General features: G+C 43.0%; 1 protein-coding gene across 1 annotated transcript in view; it reads right to left on the bottom strand.

Annotated features, from left to right (window-relative positions):
• Positions 1–27,873, bottom strand: part of BMERB1 (bMERB domain containing 1) — a 93,073-nt gene that overhangs the window by 18,420 nt on the left and 46,780 nt on the right. Inside the window, exon 3 of the mRNA XM_006136286.5 lies at positions 5,959–6,032. Within this exon, the coding sequence (XP_006136348.1) occupies positions 5,959–6,032 (74 nt within the window). The remainder of the gene's footprint in view (positions 1–5,958; positions 6,033–27,873) is intronic.

The raw sequence follows: 27,873 nt of genomic DNA, 5'->3' as shown, positions 1-27,873 counted from the left end.
TCTCTTTTTAAGAGCTCTGAAAAAGGGGATAATGGGCAGAATAGTCCATCCTCTCCTTTGTTCACCATCAAACCTAATCTCTGACATAGCAATATAGTCCATTAACTTCCAGTACAACATCCACTATCCAATCTTTAGGTGCTTAGAGGTTACCAGTTCTGCCTACTTGCTTTTCCCTTTGATATTTTCATACCCTCTGCTCCTTCCCACCCTCTTCCTTTTTTTCTTCCCCCCTCTCCCTCCTCCCCTATTTATTTTGGGTCTGCACATCCTAAACTCAAAACTCTGGTCATCTGAAGAAATGGGCTGTGCCCACGAAAGCTCATGATACCATCTACATGTTTTGTTAGTCTATAAAGTGTTACCAGACCATTTGTTGTTTTCTAAGTTTAACATTCTTCTTGTTTATCAGTTATGGTCTCAGCACTGTCCTTTTGTTTAAACTAACTTAGTCTTCCTGTTTTTCACTTTTACTAATTTTTATAAACAATCTTACATTTATTCACCAAATAACAACAACTTTTAAAAATCCACATATTTGAAAAGAATCTTAGCTGGGGCTTCTTTACCCTTTCCCATCACCATTTGTTAATGCAGATGATTGAACCATTCATAAGCTTCCACAAAAGTGGGTGGGTGGGGAATATAAGAGGCAAGGGGAAGCAATGCCTCCCCGGGTCTTAGTGCTTAAGCTCTCCCCTCATCCTATCCCTATTCTGACCATTCCTACAGGCTCCCACAGCAAGCTGTTGCAGGCTGGTGACTCTTCCCCTGACGAGGATGTTAACTTAAAAGTGAAAAGCCTTCCAGCTTGCCAGTTGTATTGCCATTAAACCTGTGAAAGAGCTACTAAGTGGTAATAAAACCATTTTACAGGTATGTGCCAACCCTGAATGTATTGTCAAAACCAGTTGTGCATTACTATGTCTACAGGACCTTAGTTTAAATTGTGCTTTAAACATTACATTAGTTTGTTGCTGAAAATTATAAATCCACATCTCTAAAAAAATCCTTCTATGGATATTTAGGTGCGCAATCTGAGGCTCTGTCTACACTGGCAACCTTTTCCGTAAAAGGGATGCTAATGAGACACTTCGGAATTGCAAATGCCGCGGGGGATTTAAATATCCCCCGCAGCATTTGCATGAACATGGCTGCCACTTTTTTCTGGCTCGGGGTTTTGCCGGAGAAAAGCGCCAGTCTAGACGGGATCTTGTGGAAAATAAATCCTTTTCCGGAAGATCCCTTATTCCGTCTTGAAAGTAAGAATAAGGGATCTTCCGGAAAAGGGCTTATTTTCCACAAGATCCCGTCTAGACTGGCGCTTTTCTCCGGCAAAACCCCGAGCCGGAAAAAAGCGGCAGCCATGTTCATGCAAATGCCGCGGGGGATATTTAAATCCCCCGCGGCATTTGCAATTCCGAAGTGTCTCATTAGCAACCCTTTTATGGAAAAGGGTGCCAGTGTAGACACAGCCTGAGTGTTTAGCCTTAAATGCTTGGATCTTCAGTCAGACATATGTAGGTTTTTAATAAATTCTTCAAAAGACTATTCTTAATTAAAACACACATTTTAATTTAATTGCTATAGCAGAAAAATGTGTTTCCAAAGTCTTCCTGTTCTTTCTGTCCATCCCTACCCTCCTTTTACCCTGCTCCTAATCCCTGTTGAAGAGAGCCCTTATAGTGGGGACAACCCTCCTTTTCTTCTAGATAGGTGGTCAAACGAGTTTCCCTTTTACTTCTGACCATTTGATGAACTAGTTTTGAGAGACCCAAAATCAGCATCATACTAAGATATTAAAATCTTTTATTGTGCCTAAAATCTTTGGAAACATAATTTAACATAAACATATAGTGACATTTCATAGTCATGTCTTGTTCTGAAAATCACACAAAATAAATTAGTGTTCCCTTTTCTGCTTAGAGAAGGCCAGGTGTGATAGGGGAAAGGGCTATGGAGACAAGCTCACATGCACATCCCTTCTGGGGATCTGCTCACAAGGAAATGCAGACTGAGTGTTAGTTAGCTGAGTAGGGACTGCAGGACTAGCTCCTTTTACTAACAGCCTGCTCCTGTTCTAACTCGGTGCAACTATGTCCATTGAAATCAATGGGAAGCAGGAGGATGCCCATGCACAGCACAGTCAAAATATACACTAAAGACGTGACGATTGCTTCAGTCTAGACTGAAAAAATCCCAGTGCTAACATTTAGTTCTCTGCAAAGGCCAACAGCCCTATACTGACTAACCCTTTTGCCCTCTTTTAATACTTAAATACTCTGTAGTGAATTTGCCAGCAGCTGGCACTAAATGCTGAATGGTCAAATATGCAAATATGACTCTGATAAAGAAGTGATGGGTGGTACAGTGTGCACCGTGTGCTAAGCTCTAAAAACAAACTACTATGTATTAAATTTAACTAAGATTTTGTAATTAAAACTGTGGGAGGGTCTGCTAGGAGAAAGTAGTCCGAAGTATAAGTAAACCAGTTTAAATGAGGGGTTTGGCTCCAGAAACACTGGCATGAGTTGCTTCTTCTGTTATTTGTATGCAGCATTCACTGTCCTTTGCAAAGGTTACCTTTAAAATAGGCTCTGCTTGAATAATTCCCCATACATCTGTTAGCAAAAATGTGGAGGAATTGTTTGGAGAAAAAGTAGCTGAAAATGTCAGGAAGGAAAAAAAGGGAAACATGAATACTTTCTTGTTAGATGTGCATGAAATGTGGAAAGGTTCTTATCCCACTGAGAAATGCTGCTATTTGCCCACTGGATTGGGAGAGGAGGAAGGAAGATATGACGGCTTCCTATTTTATGACTAACCTGCTGTTTCCTTTCTAGCAAGGGCAGGGAGGGGGCTTATCTCTTTTACCTTGCTTGCTTATCTATGAAGTTTTTCTCACAGTGATAAATGGACAAATATAAGGATATAAGACTTAAAAATCCACTCTACTGGTTGGGTAAAATTAAATTATTTCTGAAAGGTACTAAAGCATTTGTACATACTTCTAGTGTAATTGTACTCACAGGCTTATTGTACATATAAGCAGCAATTGTGAATCAGTGTTGTTCTGGAAATCTATTTAAGAGTTTAACAACTTATGCTCAGGCTCCAGGTATGGAGCAGCAGCAGCTTTAGTGTCCCTCAGCAAAGCAGTTCAATTATTAAAAAGGGTCTGGGTTTTGTTTTGTTTTTGCTTGCACTGCAAACCTTTCTCTTCGCACACCTTTCCATCATCACACACTGCCTGAGAGGCCAAAAGACCAGGTGCACCACAGCAGTGCTTGGCAGACTGGGGATGCACATGGAAACAGTGGCATTCTGCTACCTGTCCTTCCTCTCACCCTTATGATGCTGGGGATTCAGGGAATTCCTTCAGCCTGGTGTAACTTAGAGCAGCCTCAGTCCTCTTCTAAGCAGAGCTCTTGTACAACACCTCCACAACTTCACAATTAAGGATAGTTGCAGTGTGTGCCAGCCACGCCTTTCTTGTTCCAATATGTCCCATATACCAAGGGACCAAGAGGACACCAAGGGACCAAGAGGACTGAGTTCAAACAGGGGGAACGCTTTCCCCAATTAGGGAGATTTTGTGCTTCTAAACCCCCCATTCAAGATTAGTTTTTTTTTCTATAAATTACGATGAAATATTAAGTTCCAAACAGATCCATTTGCAGCTGGGGCACAAGGTGGGACAAGATTTTTCCTCTCATCCCTGATTCTTTGTGACCTTGCACCTTGCCAAATAATTTCTGCCTGTCCAAAGCGCATGCAAAGCTGATTTAAAACCATTCTGACTTCAATTTATTCTGTTGCATATCATTTAATTTAAAAAATAAAAGGCTAATTTTCTCAATGTGTTTCTTCCCATTTCACCCTTTCAGAGTTCCCAGATCCCTGCAGAGTTCAGCAAGACTGTTGTAACCTGTCCTTACTGAGTGTGGCATTCTCTCTCCCTCTAGTGGTGTCTAGTGCACATATGGAAGCCTGCTACAATCTTGGCTAATGAAGATGTGACTTTAGCATGGGCAGCAGACACTCATATAGAAGGCTTAGGTTCAGGCCCCTCTCCGGATGCCAGGGACATGGCATTACACTGTGCTGCCAAACTCTCTTCCTTAGGGAACCATACTGTGGAATCTAGGTCCAGTGTATGCGTCATGAATACCCTGATGCAGTGCTTGAGAAGGGACAGCAAATCTGCTGCATTTAATACAGCAGGGGGCTAACAGGACAAATTGTGATGGTAAAGAAAACATCTCAGTTGATGAACAAATTATTCCTATTAAAATATCTCATGTCATTACAGGAACGGTTTGCTTCACTGAGTGCTAATATCCTCTGGATGCAGTCCTAATTAGCATAATTATTTTGCATTTTCATTTAATCTTAAGTAAAAAAACAGGAGGGTCAGCTACACCTGAGGCTGTTAATTTATATTAAAGCCATTGTAAGTGGGCTGTATCGTTCCTTTTGAAAGGCTCATGGAACATTTCAGATCTAATTATAACTTTGTAGCCAAAGTTCTGCCCCAGAGGAAATAATGTTCATCTGAATGATACAAGGCCCTTTCATTACTCTAGTAAAAGAAGAGGAGCTATGTTCTGATAAACCTAATAGTTCCCATCCTACAGTAATGAAACTAATCACATTTGCTGAACCAAAACTCTTTGCTGTCACCCTCAGCGCCCAGATCACCTCTGCCTACAGTAGATTCATGGGTGACAGAGAGGTGAACCTGCAAGGATTTCCTTGTGGAGTGCAAGATCAGTGACTAGGAGCAGGCAAAGAGTGTTTCAGATTCTTAGACTCTTTGTGTGTGAGTATGGTATTGATTTTGTACTCAGGTTTATGTTGGCAATTACACACTCCTTTACAAAAGGTTATTAGAGAGTGAATAAAGATTGTTCAAAAGCTGGTAAAAAATACCTCCCCACACACACCAAGAAAAAAATCCCAGCTGCTGAGTAACACTATGTTGACTAACAGATTCACAGAATATATATCCACAATACAGTGAGGAATGGCAGGTTTGGCATGTATTAATAAGGTGGAGTATACAGTCAAATCAATGCGAATGGGCCAAATGCTGCTTTTGGTCACAGACCCACTGGAGTCAACAGCACATAGCCAAGTCTAGACACAGAAGTAAATGTTTGTAGGGTCAAGCAGTAGGTTCCTTTTTTGGAATAAGATGGTGGCTCCATTTTTTGCAAAGTAACAGGAGGGGTAGCTGCTGCAAAGCTAAAATAACGAACAGGCCACTCCTGAAGTGCTTGATTTCAGTGGGACTTTTTACTGAGTAAGATTAAGGACTCCAGGACACTGCTCAAAGAAGATTCTGCCCATGCTTGGAGCAATTAAGTTGTTGAGACGTTAGGATCAATCCCTTAAAGATACAGGTAAACATGGACTAAACCTTTTCCCCAGCCCTCTCTGGAAAGCCCCATGCTTCCAACTATTTCCTTAGGTGAGAGTTTGGCTTACAGGGAACAACAATTAACTAGGAAACACAAAAGAAAAAAACATCAATATTTCCCATCAGATCACCACCTGGTGTTCCATATCTATCAGCATGTTCCCTTCTTCAGCAACTCTCCCTCACATAATGTGTCAACGTAGTGTAGCAACAGTGATTTCCATAAGATTTTCAAGAGATCGAATCTTGGAATAATGCAGTTTCTTGGAGTGATATTTGTGGTTCCAGTCATGAAGATGCATATGAAATACAGCAAACAATTTCAGAAGAACAGAACAGAAGGTAGACAAAACAAAACTTGAGAGAAACTAAGGACATTAGAAAATATAACTAAGTATAGGAAACACATGGAGAGGGATGGAAATGAGAGGCAAAGACAGAGAGAGGGATTGTGACTGGCTTGGGATTACAGGAATGTGGCCCATAGAAGGGTTTCTGTGTTTCAAAGTATTTTGTAAGGCTGCCATACAAATTACCTGGAATTGCTACTAAATTCTGCAGCTCTTGTTTAAGGTTCATGATGTCCTTGCACAGCTGGATGTCATCCATCCTGAGGAAACAGGAAAAGCAGATCAGGGACATACATACTTGCTACTCACGTTTCTTTGTGGGCTCAGATAAACCATTTGTGAAATGTGTAGTACTGCCCTTTGCTTGGGGCTTCCTGCATCTGCTTGGGGCCTGGATTTTCAACCTAGGCACCTAACTGCCATCAATAACAGGCACCTTTCAATGCACAATGTTGCAGAACAAATTACCTCCATTATAATACCCTGCCAGGTGATCTCTCCTATCAGTGGTGTGGGGGGGAGGGGTTTGTTTGTTTGTTTTTTGTACCATGTGAATCTAATCTATATATTTGTATTGTCACATCAGCTGCTTTTTCCTTTTCTGCAGCTCACCTCTAAAAATGGGCACCTGCATATTTAATAAATCAGTGGTACTGAGTCAAGGGCTACAATAATAAGCAGTACAAACCCCTGTCATTACAGTTCCAGTAGCATTCACTAGGTAAAAGGCAGAGAGCAACTATGAAAGAGAGGATAGTTCAGTGAGTAGGCTACTAGTCTCAGACTTGGGAAACTGTGATTCAGTTCTTCCTTTTACCATTGACTTCTTCCGTGATGTTGGGTATATCTCTGTGTGTCAGTCCCCCAGCTGTTAAAATGGGGACAACAGTATTTGTGGTGTGAATATAAAGATTGTGAGGTGCTCTTGTAATCTATCCACCTACTGGGTGTGCTGTTCTGTCCCACCTAGGGACACCAAGACCACATACAGAGAGATAATAATGAGTCTGATCTACAGCCTTAGCTAAGATCCAGCTGACTTTTAGCTCAAGCAGTAGGTAGAGGCAAATGCTCAAAGTTCCAAAGGTCCCAGGTTCGATTCAGCTTGTCAGGGTTATGCTCTGAAGGCATGTCTAAACTACAGAGATCGACCCGCCAGAGGCTGCTCTCCTAGATTTCAATTTAGCGAGTCTAGTGCAGAACCTCAAATCAAACGCTGAGGGCAGCCCCCACTGGCATCAGGTACTCCTCAATCTGTGAGGAGCAAGGGAAGCCGAAGGGAACATGTACTCCCATCAGTCTCCCGCAGTGTAGACGCTGCCGCGGCTTGGCTTAAGGCAAGATAAAACCAGATGTGCATTTTGTGTAGCTGGATAGCATACCCTGAGCTAACCTGCTTGGTCTAATATAGACCAGGCCTATTAGTATAGTAACGGAGACCATTTAAGTAAATCAGTAGAGAATAATGTAACATAACTAAGAGAATAATGTAACATAATTAAGAGGTAATGAGCACTCTCAGCTCACAGGGTAGAGTTTATAACCATTTGTAGAAGCAGCAATGCAAATGTTGATCTAGCAATGATTATGAACTAGCCATCTTCCCAGCAAATACTTTATTTTAGATTTACATTTGGATTCAGCTTCATTAGCAGCACTGGGCTTGTGCTCATGTATTGTCACTGAGGGCTGTTTTTTGGGCCGCTGTTTCCAAATCACATATTTAAAGAAGAAAAGGATATAAAAAAGACGTTATGATACACAGTTCTGCTCAGGTGCCTTTCCCAGATCAGCATTGCTAGTTCTTTCTGCACCCACTTACAGACTCCCTATTTCACTTGCTCCATTTCCAGGAGTTAACTCTCCAGTCAGCTGTATTTCTGCTGAATGCTTGCTACACACTCCATCCTTATTATTACATTATTGCAGAATTTCTATTAGTCAAGCCTCTGCAATGTGGCAAAGGATGTTATAACACAAGTTGCTCCAAGGCCCAGAACTGTAGCAGGCTCATATGAGAGACAGACAGGGAGAGAGGAAAGGATAATAAAATCAAACTATAGAACTGGTGAATGGGAAAATAAGTACCTCTGGCACAAGTGAGATCTTAAACACAAACTGAGCCTATATCCTCTTGAAGGATCCTACACTGAACTTTGCTCAGATTATTAAAACAGAACAATCCCTTTATTGCTTCCTGCTTTGTTGATCTCCATCTTGCCTGTTCTTTTGCTTATGTAAGAAGGGAGGAATGGCTATTCCTTCCAGTTTGGGTTTCTGGGATAATCTTCACTGTGACTTCCTTCCTTTCTTCCCCATCAGTTCCAAATGCACCTGTGTACCTCAGCTAGGAAGCAGCCCATCCTCCAGGATCTCTCCCTGTACAGTCTTGCTCGTCCTAGATCACAATTAATCTTCACTCTGCATCCACCTGGAGTCTAATTACCAATTCACGATTACATTTGTGCCCAATACACAGACAGGCAGAGACCTTCATGCTGAAGGATATTGTCTCCTCAGGTTCTCCACGTTGTCTACTCGGATTAAAAGCAAAGTCTTTCTTTATGCTGAATGGTATTGAAATTGCTTTCTATCAATTTACAATCTTAAACACTGTCCTTCTAGGAGAATCAGTATTAAAATGTGCTGAGAAATAAGCAAAACACCTAGCTCCACATTCATTTTGTGTTTGTACAGTTTGGGTATTCTGTACCCATATCATATAGCTGAATAAAATGATTGTGTTCATAGGAAGGAGACATTTTCTCCAAAGAATGATGTTCAGTGTTGATCTGCTGTTTTTGGCTCATATCCCCAGGCCAGATCCTTAGCTGACGTAAAGTGGTGTCATTCCAGTGCAGTCAGTTCATAACAGCTGAGGATCTGACCCGTAATATTTTCTTTTAAAAATTCTCTTTTCATCTTATAAATTGGTCTCATGTGAAAAACCTGGGCCAGGAAGGTGCTGCCAGTCTGGCCCCCTGCACTTCAAGATAAGAGTCCCAGAGGGTGATATCATTGCTAACCACTCACGCTGTTTCTCTGGAGAGATTCTATCTGTTGTTAGAGGCTACTAAGAAAATGTGCTCCATCGATTCATCCCCAGGTCTTCCTGGCCAAACCTCCTCTCTGGAGTACCACTCCCACTTTGGCCTCCTTTGCTTTCCCCAGCTCTAGAGGGAAGTTATGGGCACTTCTGCAACCTCTTCCCTCTAGGGTCACCCATGGGCTGTGTCTAGACTGGCCAGTTTTTCCGGAAAATCAGCCGTTTTTCCGGAAAAACTTGCCAGCTGTCTACACTGGCCACTTGAATTTCCGCAAAAGCACTGACTTCCTACTGTAAGAAATCAGTGCTTCTTGCAGAAATACTATTCTTCTCGGCTGTGTCTACACTGGCATGAATTTCCGGAACTGCTTAAAACGGAATACTATTCCGTTTTCAGTTTTTCCGGAAAAGGAGCGTCTACATTGGCAGGCTGCTTTTCCGGAAAAGCCCTTTTTCCGGAAAAGCGTCTGTGGCCAATGTAGACACGCTTTTCCGGAAAAGAGCCCCGATCGCCATTTTCTCAATCAGGGCTTTTTTCCGGAAAAGACTACTGGGCTGTCTACACTGGCCCTTTTCCGGAACAGTGTTCCGGAATAAGGACTTATGCCCGAGCGGGAGCAGAATAGTTTTTCCGGAATAGCGGCTGATTTTGTACAGTAGAGCGTCGTTGCTTTTCTGGAAATTCAAGGGCCAGTGTAGACAGCTCGCAGCTTATTCCGGAAAAGCGGCTGATTTTCCGGAATAAGTAGCCCAGTGTAGACACAGCCTTCCTGTTCAGGCAAAAGTCCCTTTTGCACAAAGCTTTTGCGCAAAAGGGTCAGTGTAGACAGCTCAGATTTGTTTTCTGCAAAAAGCCCCAATCGCGAAAATGGTGATCGGGGCTTTTTTGCAGAAAAGCGCGTCTAGATTGGCACGGATGCTTTTCCGCAAAACGTGCTTTTGCAGAAAAGCGTCCATGCCAATCTAGACGCTCTTTTCCGAAAATGCTTTTAACGGAAAACTTTTCCGTTAAAAGCATTTCTGGAAAATCATGCCAATCTAGATGCAGCCATGGAGTTTTGGCTGCCAGAGTCCCCCACCAAGTGCAGATCCTGCTTTCTTCGCACACCATATTCCCAATATATCTCTATTGATTCATTAACTTTGTCATTCCTGCCGCTTAGCTCTTTGGAGATAAGCATCCATGGCAAAAATAGCCCTGTCACCATCTGACTTGTAAATGTCAGAAGCAATTTGACCTTTCCAGATCTGCAGCCCCTCAAGCTGGTGGATTTTGGTGACTGATAAAAGCTAAGCCCACCATCTGCACTGAGTCTCTAAGCTCCATCTAATATCTCTCCTCCCTTCTGTGAGAAACAGGTTTTGTGTCTCATCCACTCCATGATACTGCCTAGCAAAAATCTGCCTGTAGTATTCAGTTGGTTAAAAAAGATCCAGGGTTCCTATTTGTAAACTCTGAGCCAAGTCCTCAGATACGAGGTATACTCAAGAGGTGCAGAAACTCACAAGTTCAGATGTAAGTACAGAACTGACTGAATGTGTGTAGTGAGCAGGATGACATGAAGCCCCAGGGCTAAATCAGCTCATCCTGAGCCAGGATCACGTCATCGTCTCCCAAAAGTGGGGAACTGTTACAAGCCCGACAGAAAAGGCTGGGACTACAGCCTCCCGGCCCCACAGACCCCTGGGAAGAGAAGAGAACGCCAGCCACACAGAGAGCCTTTCAATCCAGCAGTGCCGCTGCTCCCTACCCACTTGCCTAATTGCATGGAGAGAGTCCCCCTGCAAGCTTTGCAGTAGCAGCCAAAGAAAGGCCTAATGAACATTAAGGCAGCTTCAGAAAGCACCAGCTCCTAATAGATTTGTCATTCAAAAGCCTCATAGTCAGCAAAGCATAATGAGAGAGAGACAGAGGGCCTGACCTCCAAACAAAGTAGGGTTGCCAGCCCTCCAGGATTGGTGTGTAGTCTTCAGGAATATAAGATTAATCTTTAATGAAAGATTATATTTTGAGATAGACCTCCAGGATTATGTCCAACCAAAACTGGCAACCCTAAAACCAAGTGTACCCTAAACTTCATGCACCTCCAGTGTGTTAGTGCTAGGAGAAAGCAATGTTAGAAACAGAGAGAAAGAAGAGTATTTGTAATGGTCCAGGCTACCTCTACAATACAGGCTTCTTTCGGAAGAAGCTTTTCCACAGCAAAAGTGCATTGAAAAAGCGATTTGCTTTTTAGAAAAATAGTGTCCACACTGAATGGACACTATCTCGCATTTAAATGGTATTTACTATGGATGGAGTGGCCACTAGAGCACCTGTGCTTTTTCCTGGAGGCCTCTTCTTAAAAAACAAAAACAAAAAAAACCCTCTTTCCCATCCACACACGCCTTTTTCCGAAAGAGCTCTCTTCCGAAAAAGGCTTCTTCCTCATAGAAAGAGCTTTACCAATTTCAGAAAAAAAAACCTCAGTTCTTTCAATGTTCTGTCGAATGAACACAATTGCAGTGTGGCTGTAAGTAACATACCCCCAGAGAGTGGAAATCTATGCAGCAGAGGAAACAATGTCCCTTTTTGCCCACTCTCGCCCCCAGCTTTGCAGAGAAGAGTTCCCTCCACTCATGGCAGCTAATTCTCCTAATTGTTGCAACAGCTTTTATATAGAAGTATAAATCCATCTATAAATCCACAAGGTTGCAAGGCAGATGCTCAAGAAAAGACATACAAGCTTTTGTTTCGCTAATCTAAAAGGTCAGATCTGTCTCCCCACCACCATCCTCTCCAGTACAGTCTGTGTGATATATGGTGCATTTTATCCTGGGTCCCCAAAGCACCATACATTGCAATATAGACATCAGTAAACAGAAGAGCTGTTACAGTTTGTTTGGTTTCCAGAAGAGCTGAGCTGGCTGTGTGAGTTACAAGCATGATCAAGTGAATCCCTTAATAACAGGTGAAATTCATTCCTAGAGCAACTTTAGTGTTGCTACCCAGAGGAATGAATCTGGCCACGTACTTTAAAGCATTCCTGGCAGTCTTTTTATATCTCCCCTTTCATTGCTTAATGACTTCTTTCAATAAATCCTGTATATGGCCAGAGATAGCATTTCTGCCTAGCAATTATTTTAACCTATATCTTCAAAAGCTATATGCTCATGAAATATAAAATGATGCATAATGAATAAACATGTGAACAAATGACTTTATAAACATGCTACAAGTGACAAAAACAAATAGCTGTACAGAGCCCTGCAGTCAGCTGATATAGTGGTGACAGCCTGCCATGCTCCATTTACTAGGAGAAGAATGCTCTGAGCCCTAACGCAGTAGTTCCCATATTATCTACTGGTTTCCGATAAACAGCCTGAGTCATCCCTGCCCTCTGCAGTGCTAGAGCAAGAAAAAGCAGTGAACACGGGAAATCGCATTAAATCATGTCCAACCAGATTTTAGGGTAAGATGAAGCTAGATGTGAGAGAGTAAAGAAATACAAGAGAAATAGAGGAGAGACTTTTTGTATATATGTTGCCAAGAAAGGGCACAGTTCTAGCCCTGATCTTGAGTCCTGCGTTCTGCCTCTATATGTGTGTAGCACTGCTACTGTAAATTCAGCATCCTGGAGGAGAGACCCACTGTGCAGATGTGAGAGCACACTTTTTCCCCAAAACAATGAGGAGTCCTGTGACCCTAATAAATCACTTAGGGTATGTCTACACTACAAAGTTAGTTCGAACTAATGGACGTTAGTTCGAACTAACTTTCATAGGCGCTACACTAGCACTCCGTTAGTTCGAATTTAATTCGAACTAACGGAGCGCTTAGTTCGAACTAGGTAATCCTCATTCCACGAGGATTAAGCCTAGTTCGAACTTACTAGTTCGAATTAAGGGGTGTGTAGCCCCTTAATTCGAACTAGTGGGAGGCTAGCCCTCCCCAGGTTTCCCTGGTGGCCACTCTGGCCAACACCAGGGAAACTCATATGCCCCCTCCCAGCCCCGGATCCCTTAAAGGGGCACGGGCTGGCTACGGTGCCTGTGCCAGGTGCAAGCCTGTCAGCACCCAGCCAGCAGACCCTGCACCTGGCACGGCACAGAGCCACCCACCCGATGCCCCCCAGCCCTCCCCCTCTTCCCGGGACCAGGCTGGCGGCTCCCGGGAGCTTGCCCGGGACTGCAAGAGGCGGGCACCCGCCTGGGCTAGTGCAGACATCGTGGACCTCGTCCACGATCTCCGCACTAGGCACAGGAAAGTGGCCAGCTAGGGCAGGAGAGCTGCCAGCCTGGCCACCCAGGAGCAGGTGTGCATGAAAATCAAGGGGGTCCACTGAGACCCCCGACCCTGAGCCCTGAGCTTACAATGGCCATCCTGGGTCAGACCAAAGGGCCATCTAGCCCAGTAGCCTGTCTGCCGACAGCGGCCAACCCTAGGGACCCTGGAGGGGATGGACCGAAGACAGTGACCAAGCCATTTGTCTCGTGCCATCCCTCTCCAGCCTTCCACAAACTTTGGGCAGGGACACCACTCCTACCCCCTGGCTAATACCACTCCATGGACCCAGCCTCCATGACTTGATCTCACTTCCCTTTAAACTCTGTTCTAGTTCTAGCCTTCACAGCCTCCTGCAGCAAGGAGTTCCACAGGTTGACTCTTTGCTTTGTGAAGAACAACTTTCTGTTACTAGTTTGAAGCCTGCTACCCATTCCTTTCCTTTGGTGTCCTCTAGTCCTTCTTTATGGGAACTAATGAAGAACTTTTCTGTATGCACCCTCTCCACCCAACTCCTGCTTTTAGAGACCTCTATCCTGTCTCCCCTCCGTCTCCTCTTTTCTAAGCTGAAAAGTCCCAGTTTCTTTAGCCTCTCTTCATATGGGACCTGTTCCCAACCCCTGATCATGTTAGTTACCCTCCCCTCTCCCAGCCTCTCTCTTCCCCTCTCCCACCTCCTTTTCCCAGTCTCCCCCAGTTTTGTTCAATAAAGACAGATTCCATTTTTGAACACAATTGTCCTTTATTTTGTACATCAAGAAAAGGGGCTAGGGAAGGGTAAGTGGAAGGAGGTGAGGGAGGAATGGGGTACGAGCCCCCGATGGGGACGACTGGGCTGGCTCTGCGGGCTTCTGGGGGTGGAAGCTCTCCTGCAGCCCCCCAATTGTCCCCTCTCTCCAGATGGCAGCCTGCGGCAAGTGCAGCCGGTCTGATGGCTGAGTGGTGTGATGTGCCCAGTGTGGGTACTCCGGGCACTCCAAGCCAGGACTGCTTTGCAAGCCGGGCACCCCTGAGAACTGTCTGTCCGGGGTGGGGGTCGGGACCCTTTAAGCGCAGCCCTCGGCTAGCCTGAGACAGCATCTCCACGCTCTAAGTCCTCCTCTGATGCCCTGCCAGCACTGCTTCCGGCCATCCTTAAGCCCGGTTCAGGGTCCACTTAATGTGGACATGCTAGTTCGAATTAGCAAAACGCTAATTCGAACTAGTTTTTAGTTCTAGACGCGTTAGTTCGAATTAGCTTAGTTCGAATTAACTAATTCGAACTAAGTTAGTTCGAATTAGCGCTGTAGTGTAGACGTACCCTTAGTTTCTATGGGTTCATCTACACCGCAGTGTTATTTCGGAATAATGTCCATTATTCCAAAATAACTATGTGAGCGTCTACATAGCTAGCCCATTATTTTGAAATAATTTTGAAATAATGCATGGCTCATTTCAGCATTGGCAAACCTCGTTCCACGAGGAATAACTCCTCTTCTGAAATAGCCATTTCAGAATAGCGGTAGTGTGGATGCTCCACTGCTGCTATTTCAAAACAGCTCCTTGCCCAGGCCATTAAAAGTAATTACTCCTCAGTGCTTCCTGGGACTCTAAATCTAGGTAGTGTGTCCACATTAGGGGAGCGTGCCTCAAACTAATTTCCATGCTTCCCTGTAGTGTAGACATGCTATTTTGAAATAAGTTTTTTTGGAGTATTTCTTCCAGAATAGCTTATTCCAAAATAATTGTGCAGGGTAGACATAGCCTAAGATGCCACAGGACTCCTCCTTGTTTTTGTACATAGGCCTGATCTAAACCTGACCAGGCAGGTGGGGGATTGAGGTACACAACTCCAGGTCTGCTGCATAGCTGGAGTCAGTTTACCTTAACCTGAGTCATGGCAGCATCCCCACTGCAGGAGGCTTTTGTCAGCTTCCCTTACTTCTCGCAGAACAAGACGTACCAGACGCTGGTGGAGGCTGCCCTCAGGGTTCAATTTATGGGTCTACATCAGACCTGCTAAATCGAACTCTAGAAGATTGACCTCTGAAGGGTCAATAATCTCACTAGTGTAGACAGGGCCATACAAACTAACATGGTTGCACCTTTGACATTTTTCTCAAGACTTTCCTGATAACCAAAACCAGAAATTGTAAAAAACCAGAGTTTGAACAATGATTCATGCTTATTCTGTACTGGCGGTTTTTTGTTTTCTGCTTTAGCATCAGTTCATTACAAGTTGAATATTATTTGACAATCCTTTTGTGGGGTTTCTCCCAGAGGATTAAGAAAGGTCATTGCTCATAGTTTAAGATTCCGCTGTTATACAAAACTGTGCTTCCATTAGGATTAAAAAAAAAGATATAAAAGCTGTACGAGAGTCTGTGTTTCCCACAGTTCCCTTAACTGTAATGATCATCTAGAGGAAAACATGTCTTAAAGAGTTGGTAATTACAATTAGTGGTGTGTGAAGATCAAACTATTTAGAGACTAGAAATAAGCACTGAAATGTTTTGGATCTCAGAGTTTCAGGTAGCACTGTTGAGCGATATGGTTATATTGCCAAGTAGCGTTTAAGATTCAGAGTTCAGAGTGTTTAAGATTAGGCTCTATTTCAGTGGTTTATGGATAAACTTCACCTCACCAAACCATTGTTTAAGAAAAAGGAAGAGCTTGTCGTTAAGGCACAGACCCGAGTTTTATTTGCAGCTTGCCACAGGCTTCTGTGTGATCCTGGGAAAAATCACGTACAACTTCTGTTCCTCAGTTTCTTCATTTAAAAAACGGGGATAATAATACACCCTTATCTCACAGCATTGCATTGATTAATGTTTTCAAATTGCCTTTTGATCCTCATTCAGAATGTGCTATCATCAAAATATTATCTTTTTTTCCTTCTGTGAAAATCTGAATCGTCTGTTATCAGGTCGAGAAATGGCAGGAACAGGATTTCTTGTGTCATTTCATTGTTTCCTTCTACCATGAAAACAGCTTCTTTGACCATTTCCAACCCAATGGCTTGCTAGGCTCTGAAAATTCAGGGATGTACCAAATGTTCAGGGAAACAGGGATACAGAGTTAACTGTGCTCTTTTCAGTTTGCAGCAAAGTTTTGGTTCAAGATTGAGTGGAGTTGAGAGGCAGGGGAAAAGGGTTCGTTCTCGTACCTAACCTGGCTTCCCCAACCCTAATTACAGTCATCACACGTAGCTTCCTTGTGTTTCCATTATCACAGAAGCTAGAAACCCTGAACTGCCATTTCACAGACAAAAGCCATTTGAAAGTGGCTATGCCGTTCACACAGGGAAGGCAGGCACTTGAGCCACACTTGGAAGAGCCACATTGCCAGCGTGTATGAATCAAAGTAAAACCTTCAAGAATGCTATGCTGATTTCAACCAGCAGAGACTCTGGCCCCTGGCTCTTATCAAAGCGATATGCAGTATGGTTGCAGCCTTGTCAGTCCCAGGGAGCTAGAGAGACACGGTGGGTGAGGTAATATATTTTACTGGATCAACATCTGTTGCTGATAGAGAAAGAGTTTTGAATGACATGAAGCTATTTCTCAGGTCTGGTATTCCTTAGCTCTTGCATTTAGCTGTAACAATCTATATACTTTCCCAAGACCCAGGGAAGAGCTCTGCGTAGCTCAGAAACTTGTCTCTGTCTCTCACCAACACAATTTGGTTCAGTAAAAAATATTACCTCACCCACTTTGTCTCTCAGGGTATGTCTACACTACAAAGTTAGTTCGAACTAACGGACGTTAGTTCGAACTAACTTTAATAGGCGCTACACTAGCGCTCCGCTAGTTCGAATTTGAATCGAACTAGCGGAGCGCTTAGTTCGAACTAGGTAAACCTCATTTTACGAGGATTAAGCCTAGTTCGAACTAGATAGTTCGAATTAAGGGGTGTGTAGCCCCTTAATTCGAACTAGTGGGAGGCTAGCCCTCCCCAGGTTTCCCTGGTGGCCACTCTGGCCAACACCAGGGAAACTCTATGCCCCCCCCCGGCCCCGGACCCCTTAAAGGGGCACGGGCTGGCTACGGTGCCCATGCCAGGTGCAAGCCTGCCAGCACCCAGCCGGCAGACCCTGCACCTGGCACGGCACAGAGCCACCCACCCCATGTCCCCCAGCCCACCCCCTCTTCCCGGGACCAGGCTGGCGGCTCCCGGAGCTTGCCCTGGACCGCAAGAGGTGGGCACCTTCCTGGGCTAGTGCGGACATCGTGGACCTCGTCCACGATCTCCGCACTAGGCACAGGAAAGTGGCCAGCTAGGGCAGGAGAGCTGCCAGCCTGGCCACCCAGGAGCAGGTGTGCATGAAAATCAAGGGGGTCCACTGAGACCCCCGACCCTGAGCCCTGAGCTTACAATGGCCGTCCTGGGTCAGACCAAAGGTCCATCTAGCCCAGTAGCCTGTCTGCCGACAGCGGCCAACCCTAGTGACCCTGGAGGGGATGGACCGAAGACAGTGACCAAGCCATTTGTCTCGTGCCATCCCTCTCCAGCCTTCCACAAACTTTGGGCAGGGACAGCACTCCTACCCCCTGGCTAAGACTACTCCATGGACCCAACCTCCATGACTTGATCTCACTTCCCTTTAAACTCTGTTCTAGTTGTAGCCTTCACAGCCTCCTGCAGCAAGGAGTTCCGCAGGTTAACTATTTGCTTTCTGAAGAACAACTTTCTCTTACTAGTTTGAAGCCTGCTACCCATTCCTTTCCTTTGGTGTCCTCTAGTCCTTCTTTATGGGAACTCATGAAGAACTTTTCTGAATGCACCCTCTCCACCCAGCCCCTGCTTTTAGAGACCTCTATTCTGTCCCCGCTCCATCTCCTCTTTTCTAAGCTGAACAGTCCCAGTCTCTGTAGCCTCTCTTCATCTGGGACCTGTTCCCAACCCCTGATCATGTTAGTTGCCCTCCCCTCTCCCAGCCTTTCTCTTCCCCTCTCCCACCTCCTTTTCCCAGTCTCCCCCAGTTTTGTTCAATAAAGACAGAGTCAATGTTGGAAGAAACGTTATCTTTATTTTGTACATCAATAAGAAGGGGGGCTAGGGAAGGGTAAGTGGAAGGAGGTGAGGGAGGAATGGGGCACGAGCCCCCGATGGGGACGACTGGGCTGGCTCTGCGGGCTTCTGGGGGTGGAAGCTCTCCTGCAGCCCCCCAATTGTCCCCTCTCCCCAGATGGCAGCCTGTGGCAAGTGCAGCCGGGCTGATGGCCAAGTGGTGTGATGTGCCCAGTGTGGGTACTCCGGGCACTCCAAGCCAGGACTGCTTTGCAAGCGAGGCACCCCTTAGAACTGTGTGTCCGGGGTGGGGGTCGGGACCCTTTAAGCACAACCCTCGGCTAGCCTGAGACAGCATCTCCATGCTCTAAGTCCTCCTCTTATGCCCTGCCGGCACTGCTTCCGGCCATCCTTAAGCCCTGTTCAGAGTCCACTCAATGTGGACTTGCTAGTTCGAATTAGCAAAATGCTAATTCGAACTAGTTTTTAGTTCTAGACGCGTTAGTTCGAATTAGCTTAGTTCGAATTAACTAATTCGAACTAAGTTAGTTCGAACTAGCGCTGTAGTGTAGACATACCCTCATTTATCAAACCATCATCACATAATAGCTCTGTGTGGCCAGAAATCTTGACTTCCCTGTTTATTTTCCTGCTGTTAATCTAGAGAGTATCTTCTCATTTTACTGAAGTCCTTTTGAATTCATTTTTGAAGATCAAAAGTGGATCTACCTTTTCAACTTGATGGCTTTCTGGGTTCCCCTCTCTCCAGCAATTCTTTAACTGATTTTGCCAGCAGCTATTTCATTCTGTAGTCCTGTCTGGGCTTATTCCTGACTGGGAAGTAAAGTTGTTCATTGTAATAAGAGTCTTAAGAGATGGAAGAACCAGGGCTGAGAACAGAAATGTCAGTCCCCTGGGAAAGGTGGGAGGAGTCAGCTGTGGGCCCTCCCAGAAAGGGCCGAGCTTGGCTTTGTGTGTATTTAAGGCCAACGGGTACACACTGGGAACATGGAATGGGATTTTTTGAATAAAGATTTTTGGGGAATGAAATCTTTGTCTAAATCTTGGGGCTAATTGAGATCCTTGCATTGACATGGAAAGATTATATGTGCTCCTTTTCTAAAACAGATTGGTCAGTACATTGCAGATTCTCTCCTGGATTCCTGAAACTTCTAATTATAAAACCCTGAATTCCCAAGTAACATTTAATAGAGGAGAATATAATACATGCTATCTGAATCATTATAGTATATGTTTATCATGTTGTTATTCAGTTCAACACCCAGTGATTCTCAGACGCGAACACAGCAAGCCTGCAATTAGTGAAACAGATTGCTGACTAGCCCTGCCTAGCTGGTTAGATTCCAAATCCAAAGTCCTATGATTAACTTCAAGTATTCAAGCAAATGGAGTTATCTCTTCTAATTAAAAGCACTGCCTGATCCTGAAGGAGCATGGGGGAAAAGCACTGTACTAGTACTTTTAAATAGTATTGTAATTCAATTATCACAGATGTTTGACAGAGGTGAAGGCAGTGATGTTTGGCAGTTCTAGCCATTGCAGTTCACATTTAAAATATTTTATACAAAATTCAAACTCATATAATTTCAGCATAATTGAAGTTGCCTGAAATGTATCCTCTGTGGCATTTCTGTTATCGTGGGCTGAAACCTTTTCTCGTGACAGTCATGGAATTTTACTGCCAGAATAGCACATGCACATAGGGACAAAATCAAAGAAAGGCTAAGGCACAAAATGAGTTCTGTCATATCTAACAAGAGACACTAAAAGAAAAACAGTTCTATAATTACATTATGAGCAAGAGCAAAATGAAGGCACATGTAGGTAAGGAAGGGTTGCTAATAACAAAGTAGACGATACCAAAAAGGCTAAGGTGTTTAATGCTTATTTGGCTTCATCCTTCACTAAAAAGGTTAATTGTGGCAGAAACATAACACAATTAATATTAACAAACAGGGAAAGGAACACTAGTCAATACAGGGAAAGAATAAACAATATTTAAATAATAATGCACAGTCCTGTGGCACCTTAAAAACCAATACATGTATTAGAGCATGAGGTCTCCTGCTCATTGTTTTTAAAGTTACCGGCTAACACAGCTACCCCTCTGAGACAGAATACTTAGATAAGTTAGGTGTATTCAAGTCAGCAAGGAATGGTGAAATTCCCACTAGGGTACCTACAGAAGTAGTTAGAGCAACCTCAAAACCATTAGCAATTATCTGAGAACTCATAGAGGCCAGGTGAGTCCCAGAGGACTGGAGAAGGGCAAGCATAGCATCTATCTTTGAAAATGGGAACAAGGAAGAATCAGGGAATTACAAGCTAATCACCTAACTTTGATACCTTGAAAGATCCTGGAACAAAGTATTCTTCTGACCCCTCAAAACCAGCCACATTACAAGTCAATATTAGTTTGGATCTTAGCCAAAATACCATGCTGCCAGCCAATCCTTTAGTAATTAAAACTAAAGGTTTACTATGAAAGGAAGAAAGAACAAGAAGAGAGGTGTTAAATGATAGGGCATTCAGATACACACGGGCTATGTCTACACTACAGGCTTCTTGCGCAAGAAGCTTTTTGCGGAAGAGATATTCCGCAAAAACTTCTTGTGCAAGTGGGTCCACATTGCATAAGTACATCGAAAAAGTGATGTGCTTTTGCACAAGCGAGTGTACAGACTGCATGGATGCTCTCTCGAAAGGAAACTCTGATTGCGATGTACAGAATGGACACCAGGGCACCTGGGCTTTTTTCGATTGCCTGTTTTTGCACACAAAAAATCTGTTCCCCGTCCACACACACCTTTTTGTGCAAGAGCTCTTGAGCAAAAAGGAGTTATTCCTCACAAAAGGAGGAATACTTACACCAGAAAAACCCCTCTGTTCTTTCGTTTTACTTACTCAAAAACGCACTTGAGGTGTGGACGCTCAGTGTGTTTTTGCACAAAAACTCTGTAGTGTAGACCTAGCCACAGAGACTTCAAAGTCTACATATCAGATTCTTAGCAGCATTGATGAGTTTGCTGGCTTCGAAGTCCCTCTGGAACACATCCACAGTGTGGCTGCATCATTCAGTTCTTTGATCAGAGCTTCAGTTTGTAGAAAAGTACTCCAGAGGTAAGAAGCGGGAATAAACTAAGACAAAAAGGAGATGATTCAGCTGATTTTTATATCCCTTTTGTCATGAGGCTTGTACTTCCTGTGCCCCAGTCACAAGCTTCACAGCATATGACATGGACAAGCCTTAAGTTTTCTGTCCACCAGTGTGCCCTGTATCCCCTGGCTTCTTCCAATGCGTTCATTGTACATTTGATAATCTTTGATACACCATCAAACAGGGTAGCCAGTGTTGATGCCAATCTTTTCAGGGCATCATCCAGAAACACAGCACAAGTTTTGAGATACAGATATACCACACGTATCTATAACTCACAATACTAAGGTGATACAAACATATAGGCTACGTCTAGACTGGCATGATTTTCTGCAAATGCTTTTAACGGAAAAGTTTTCCGTTAAAAACATTTGCGGAAAAGAGCGTCTAGATTGGCACGGACGCTTTTCCACAAAAGCACTTTTTGCAGAAAAGCATTCATGCCAATCTAGACGCGCTTTTGCGCAAAAAAGCCCCGATCTCCATTTTCACGATCGGGGCTTTTTTGCGCAAAACAAATCTGAGCTGTCTACACTGGCCCTTTTGTGCAAAAGCTTTTGCGCAAAAGGACTTTTGCCCGAACGGGAGCAGCATAGTATTTCCGCAAGAAGCACTGATTTCAGATAGTAGGAAGTCAGTGTTCTTGAGGAAATTCAAGCAACCAGTTTTGCGGAAAAACTTGGCAGTCTAGATGTAGCCATAAAGAAGATCCTCAAACTTGGCAAATCATAACTTTTTCACAAATTAACTTAAATGGCATATCTGGTCAGATTCCTTGCTGTTTTATGCAGTTGGTTTCAATATCTTAAGTGTCTCCCAAATTCTATATAGCATCACAGTATTAACAACAGGAAAGAAAAAACAGAAGCATTGATTTGTGAAGGAGTTGCATTAAAAAGCTATGGGTAGCCCAGATAAATAATCTGGGAGACTCTCTGTTTGTTTTATGTTGAATCACCATTACTTTTTGAAGATAAGGAACTGATTGGTGACCAGATGTACCATGTACTACACCATACTTGATGGTTGGTTGATTTCTGCTGTAAACCTTGGTTCAGGAAGATTGTATGAAAGTCTTAAATAAAAAGAAAGAAGTATGATAAATGATTACATAAAAAGAAAGAACTATGATAGATAATTAAATAAGAGAAAGGACCATACGCTCAGATGTTTGCACCAAAGAGAAGAGTAAGAAGACATTGATCTTAGATTGGTTAATCATTAACTTTTGTGTACAGTTTGTCTCCTGGTTGTTCCTTAATCCACTGGACATAGTAAACACAATTTTTTCTGGTAACATTACATAGGAGTTTTTCTTTTAAAAGCTAAGGGTTTGGGTTTTTGTTTGTTTGTTTGCTTGTTTGTTTTGCTTTGCAGTTTTGTTTGTTAAATCAGAACCAGCATTTTTATTTTTAATTTCCACAACCTAGAATAATAAAACATTGATGCCATAACTCTCGATATTTGAGGCTGGTGTGGATATTATGCTGAGAGCCAGGTCCTCAGCTGGTGTAAGATGGAATAGGTTCATTGAGTTCAATGGCACAGAGAAGATAGGCCATGAACTTCTGCTTGTTCTTTTTTTACATAATACAACAAGAAGATAACTTTCAATTGAACTGTAAGGTGACAAATTTAAAACGGGTATAAAGATGCATTTTTACACAGCTCATGATGAGCCTATGGAACTCATTGCCACATGGTATCATTGGCCAGAAGCATAGAAAGAATGATGGGGCGCTGGACAGTTACCTGGATAATAAGAATACAGGCAGTCCCCGGGTTACATACAAGATAGGGACTGTAGGTTTGTTCTTAAGTTGAATTTGTATGTAAGTCGGAACTGGTACATATTGTAGGGGAAACTCTAGCCAAACATTTCTCCAGAGCTCAGTTTTATTCTCCCACACCTCACTTCCGTCAGTCCTTTTTCTCTAGGGGTATGTCTACACTAACTACCCTCCTAATTCGAACTAGGGGGGTAATGTAGGCATACCGCACTTGCAAATGAAGCCTGGGATTTGAATTTCCCGGGCTTCATTTGCATGAAGCCGGCCGGCGCCATTTTTAAATGCCGGCAGTTAGAACCCCGTGCCGCGCGGCTACACGCAGCACGAGGAGTACAGCTAGTTCAGATTAGGAAGCCTAATCCGAACTAGCTACTCCGTGCCACATGTAGCCGCGCGGCACGGGGTTCGAACTGCCGGCATTTAAAAATGGCGCCGGCCGGCTTCATGCAAATGAAGCCCGGGAAATTCAAATCCTGAGCTTCATTTGCAAGTGCGGTATGCCTACATTACCCTCCTAGTTCGAATTAGGAGGGTAGTGTAGACATACCCAAGCTGAGGTGTCTGCTGAGAAAAGCCGCTCCGTGTCTCCCTGGTCTGTTGTGGGGGGGGTGCTAGCTTTGCATCTCCCTGGTCAGCTGGGGGGAAGCAGCTAGTGCGGGGCTGCCTCACCCCGTTTGTAAGTAGGGATACGATGTAAGTTGGATCCATGTAACCCGGGGACTGCCTATATAACAAAGAGTTGGGAACGGATATAAACTCTCATGTTTAAACTTAGCTCTAATTACTGGGAACCATGAAGAAACATTCCTTATTGGCAAGTTATTCTGTAACTGCCAACCACAGCATTTATTCCTCCTTCCTCTAAAGTAGTGGTTCCCAAACTTTTTGGCATCATGCCCCCCTTCTTGATTTTTGAAAAAAACCCTCACGCCCCCCCTGCCAAAAAAAAAAGCAGCAAAACTTGTTGAGAAAAAAAGGAACTGAGCAGGGCAGCAAAACGTGATGGGTCTGGGTCACCTCGCAACCCCCCTGGAATTTCTTCACGCCCTCCCCATGGTGGCTTGCCCCCCAGTTTGGGAACCCATGCACTAAAGCAACCTACGCTGGCCACAATTAGGATACTTGATTAGAGGGGCAACTGGGCTGAACCTTTATGGCAGTTCCTATAATCCACATGCAGCAGCTACAGATCTCACACAGGGATTACATGCCAAGGTAGGGTCTTTTCTGCTTTAGGAAATTCACCAGCGTGTTGTATTGAGTATGAGTCTGATACTAAGCACACTGATGGTCAGTGGCAAAGCATTTGGTCCTGACATGAATGTAGGGGAATACACTTAGCCTTTTGAGATTCCTTCCAGTCCTATGATTCTATGATTTCAATGGACTTTGGCTGAACTCTTAATTCTTATTAGTAATTTGGCAGATCACCAGTTTTGTCAGATAATGAATAGTTTTGTCTCTTCACAGAAAGTAATATCTCAGGAGCCAGGCTTTTCTTTCCTGGTAGAACGTATATCATTTCAATGAAAAGTTAATCAGCCTTCACAACTATAAGTATAGCTCTTTGATCATTTAATTATCTGTTGATGGTTTCTTCAGAAACCAGTTATGGGATTTATCATCCATTAACAGATACATTCTCTGTTATTTGGGATAACATCAGAAACTGACAGACCCATTTACAAAATGATGAATGGAATAACAAAATATCTTTTTGTGAAGGGACTGGAGTTGTTGACTGCTCTTTCAGTGATTGCTCACCTATAATGCATTTGGTTTTAAAGTATTCATGCTGCATCATCCATCCATTGAAGGCATGCAGAGTCCCCATTATCAACTGAACATTTCTCTAGTTATGAAATAATAGTTTCCCTTTTAATGAGGAAAAAATCACACACTGAACATCTATAAATTGATGAAAACACTTTTTTTCCTCTGTAGGGAACCAGCTATTAGTGCATCATCCATCAAGTGACAACCACTAACTTATGTCAGTGCTATACCCAATGGCAAAATCCAATTAAACACATCTGATAAAAGAAGCTGTGCTATTTTGCATTGACCTGTCAATACAAACACTGATGTGCACTGATTATAATCGTTCCTCCTCCCTCTTCATTTTGTGGCCAGCAGTGATTGCACTTGACTCCAATTATTTTGATCCCTCCATATATTTAAACAATCATTTTGTACCAGCAGCTGTAGATGATCTTTTTTCAAAGTCATGGTTCTTAATATAGATTCCATTTAGTAATTAAAAACAGGATAATGACTCCATTTTATGATTTTTCTATTTATTAAGGCTCAATTACCCTCTTGAAGTTGACTAGAGTTATTTCTTTATTTCCTTTAATTCTTTCCTTAATTTTTTTAAAAATAATCTGTTATGTGTTCATGAGCAGAAGCAGTGACTATACTTGACATATCATTACACAAGGATATTAAAGCTATTGGAGAGAATCTTTCCATATATGGAGATCAGTTATGCAAGAGGATGACTCTTTTGTCATAAATATTGTATCTACACCATATGTTATAAGCTCTTAGTCCTGTACATATTTGTATCAGTGAGTATTCCTGTAGACTTTAGCTGGACCCACAAGTCTGCCATACTTTTGAAGATGAAACCAAAGGTGTTTGCAGTTGGGTTCCCAAAAACAGAAGCTCTCAATGTTAAAGGTAAATTTAATTTTGGCGTAAGTATTGTCCCATGGAAAGGAAAGAAGTCAGGGGAAGATCAGGAATAGAATCCAGTGTCTGACTCCCAGTCTTGTGATCTAGCCACTAGACAATGCTCCATTTCCTATTTCATAAGTTCCTAATAATCATATCACAAATTCTGGGCACAGACTTCTTAATTATTTTTCCCATCTGCTCACTACAAATACTGTAATGAGATTTCTGCCTTCTATGTTGTTCTTTTTTTTAGGATACAAACACCCTGCAAAATAAACATAGTGTCTGCAAGTGTTAGTGCACATTTTTTTAAAGTTACTTATTTGCTGAGAAACAAATAATAACATTCCAGAATGCACCATCTTTCTCAGTATAAGAAACACTGTAATTTAAATGTATGCTTTTCAGGAACCTCTATTCATCCATATTTGAACAAAGACAAACACTGACAAGGGCGAATATGAGCCTACGTCCAGCACTTTTGTCCAAAGTTGGGGAGGAGGGGAGAAAGAAAAGGGTGAAGGGAGCTGGATGTGTAGAAATGGAGACGAGAGATTGGGACACACAGGGTATGTCTACACTACAGGGTTTTTTTTGGAAAAATAGCTGTTTTTCTGAAAAAACTTCAATTACATCCACACTGGAATTGCAACAAAAAAAATCGAAAAAAAGATTTAAAATTCTAGAGAAGTAAATATCATGGGACAGTGTAAAAGAGATGAAGGAAGACATGACAAGATTGTTACTGTCTGGAAGGCTTCTTGCATGTTTTAGAACAATAGTGCTCAATAGCCAATCCATGGGCCAGTGCTAGTCCCTGAGATCTCCTTGACACTGCTTAGTAAGGCAGCTTGATTCTCATTTACACTAAGGCCTTTTTCACAGCTCTTGTCAGCACCATGCCTTAAAGAGTCCAATCTAAAGCTTCTTTACACTGCCAGAATGGAGCATGGAGGCATTAATGCAGTGGTTTTCAACCATTTTTGTTTGTAGGCTCCTAAAAAGTGTGAATGGAAGTACAGACTCCTTTGAAAATCTTACATAGTTTGCAGACCAAAGTTTGAGAACCACTTCTTTAGCTTACATGAGAAATGGGTCTTGTTCATTTTGACTGTTCAAGGAATTGTCCCTTTCTCCAGGAATCTGTACACATTAATAGAACACTCCTTCCCCACATTCCTGCAATAGTAACAGTTCTCCTAACGCTTGCTGGGACTCAGTATTTAAATATCTGATCCTACTATGTCAGGACTTCGGAGTGGGCCAACCAGCTGATCTCTGGATTATACTGATATGGTGGGAGTAATGGGCTGCCTGAATGGAAGAGGAGACTCGTCACTAGAAGTAGATAGCAGCTTTCCAGCAGAAAGGGAAAAGCTAAGTCTCTTTTGTGGATATTGGATGGAATGAAAAAAAAAGACATGAAATCTTTTGGGAATTAATGGGAACCAAGGTGGGAGGTGGGAAAGCTGTGGGAAGTGGGGGCTCAGGGAATTTATATAAGCTTGGAAGAGCATCCATATTTTTGGCTATTTATCAAAATTAAACCCAATCTAAATCTTGTGATGGGCCATTTTAGATGCTTTGCTGCAATTCCAACATGCTTTATAATACTGTAGCTATGGGTGTTGACATGCTTCTCCTGGGACTAACAATAAATGGAAAGATGAATCCTTCTGGTACTGCAGCATGTGGCTTGTATGTTTGGCTTGTCTTCATTAGACTGTATATTGTGTAAAGCTCTATGTATATTGATGGCACACTATAAATAATCATTAATAATGTGCAGTTTTGAGCAAGGGCTATGTAGAGTTTTAAAAAAATCCTTTGAACTCAAGCCTTTTCTCTATAATTTCAAGAGGCCAGCAGGGGATGAATATTTGACAGTAGGAACAAGAACTAATTCAAAAGCTGGGCTAGAACCTGAATCCTGAGCTGTCAGGAAATCTGACTGACTAAGCTAGTCCATTCTAGGGAAATACCAGGCCAGCACTAGCTTAGGGAGAGAGATTTATCTTGTGTTTAGTGTATGTAATGGAACATAAAGCAACAGAAATCCACTGGTTAACATCTGTGTTTCTCAAACTGTGATGCTGACTTCCCTTTGGGAGACTTTCATCTCTTTTAAAAGAAGGCTTCTACAGATCAAAAGAGA

Source organism: Pelodiscus sinensis, chromosome 15, assembly GCF_052426305.1.
Source record: "Pelodiscus sinensis isolate ZL-2025 chromosome 15, ASM5242630v1, whole genome shotgun sequence".
NCBI classification, from domain to species: Eukaryota; Metazoa; Chordata; order Testudines; family Trionychidae; genus Pelodiscus; species Pelodiscus sinensis.
Note: the sequence above shows the minus strand (reverse complement) of the source record. Positions and strands in the feature narration are given on the sequence as shown.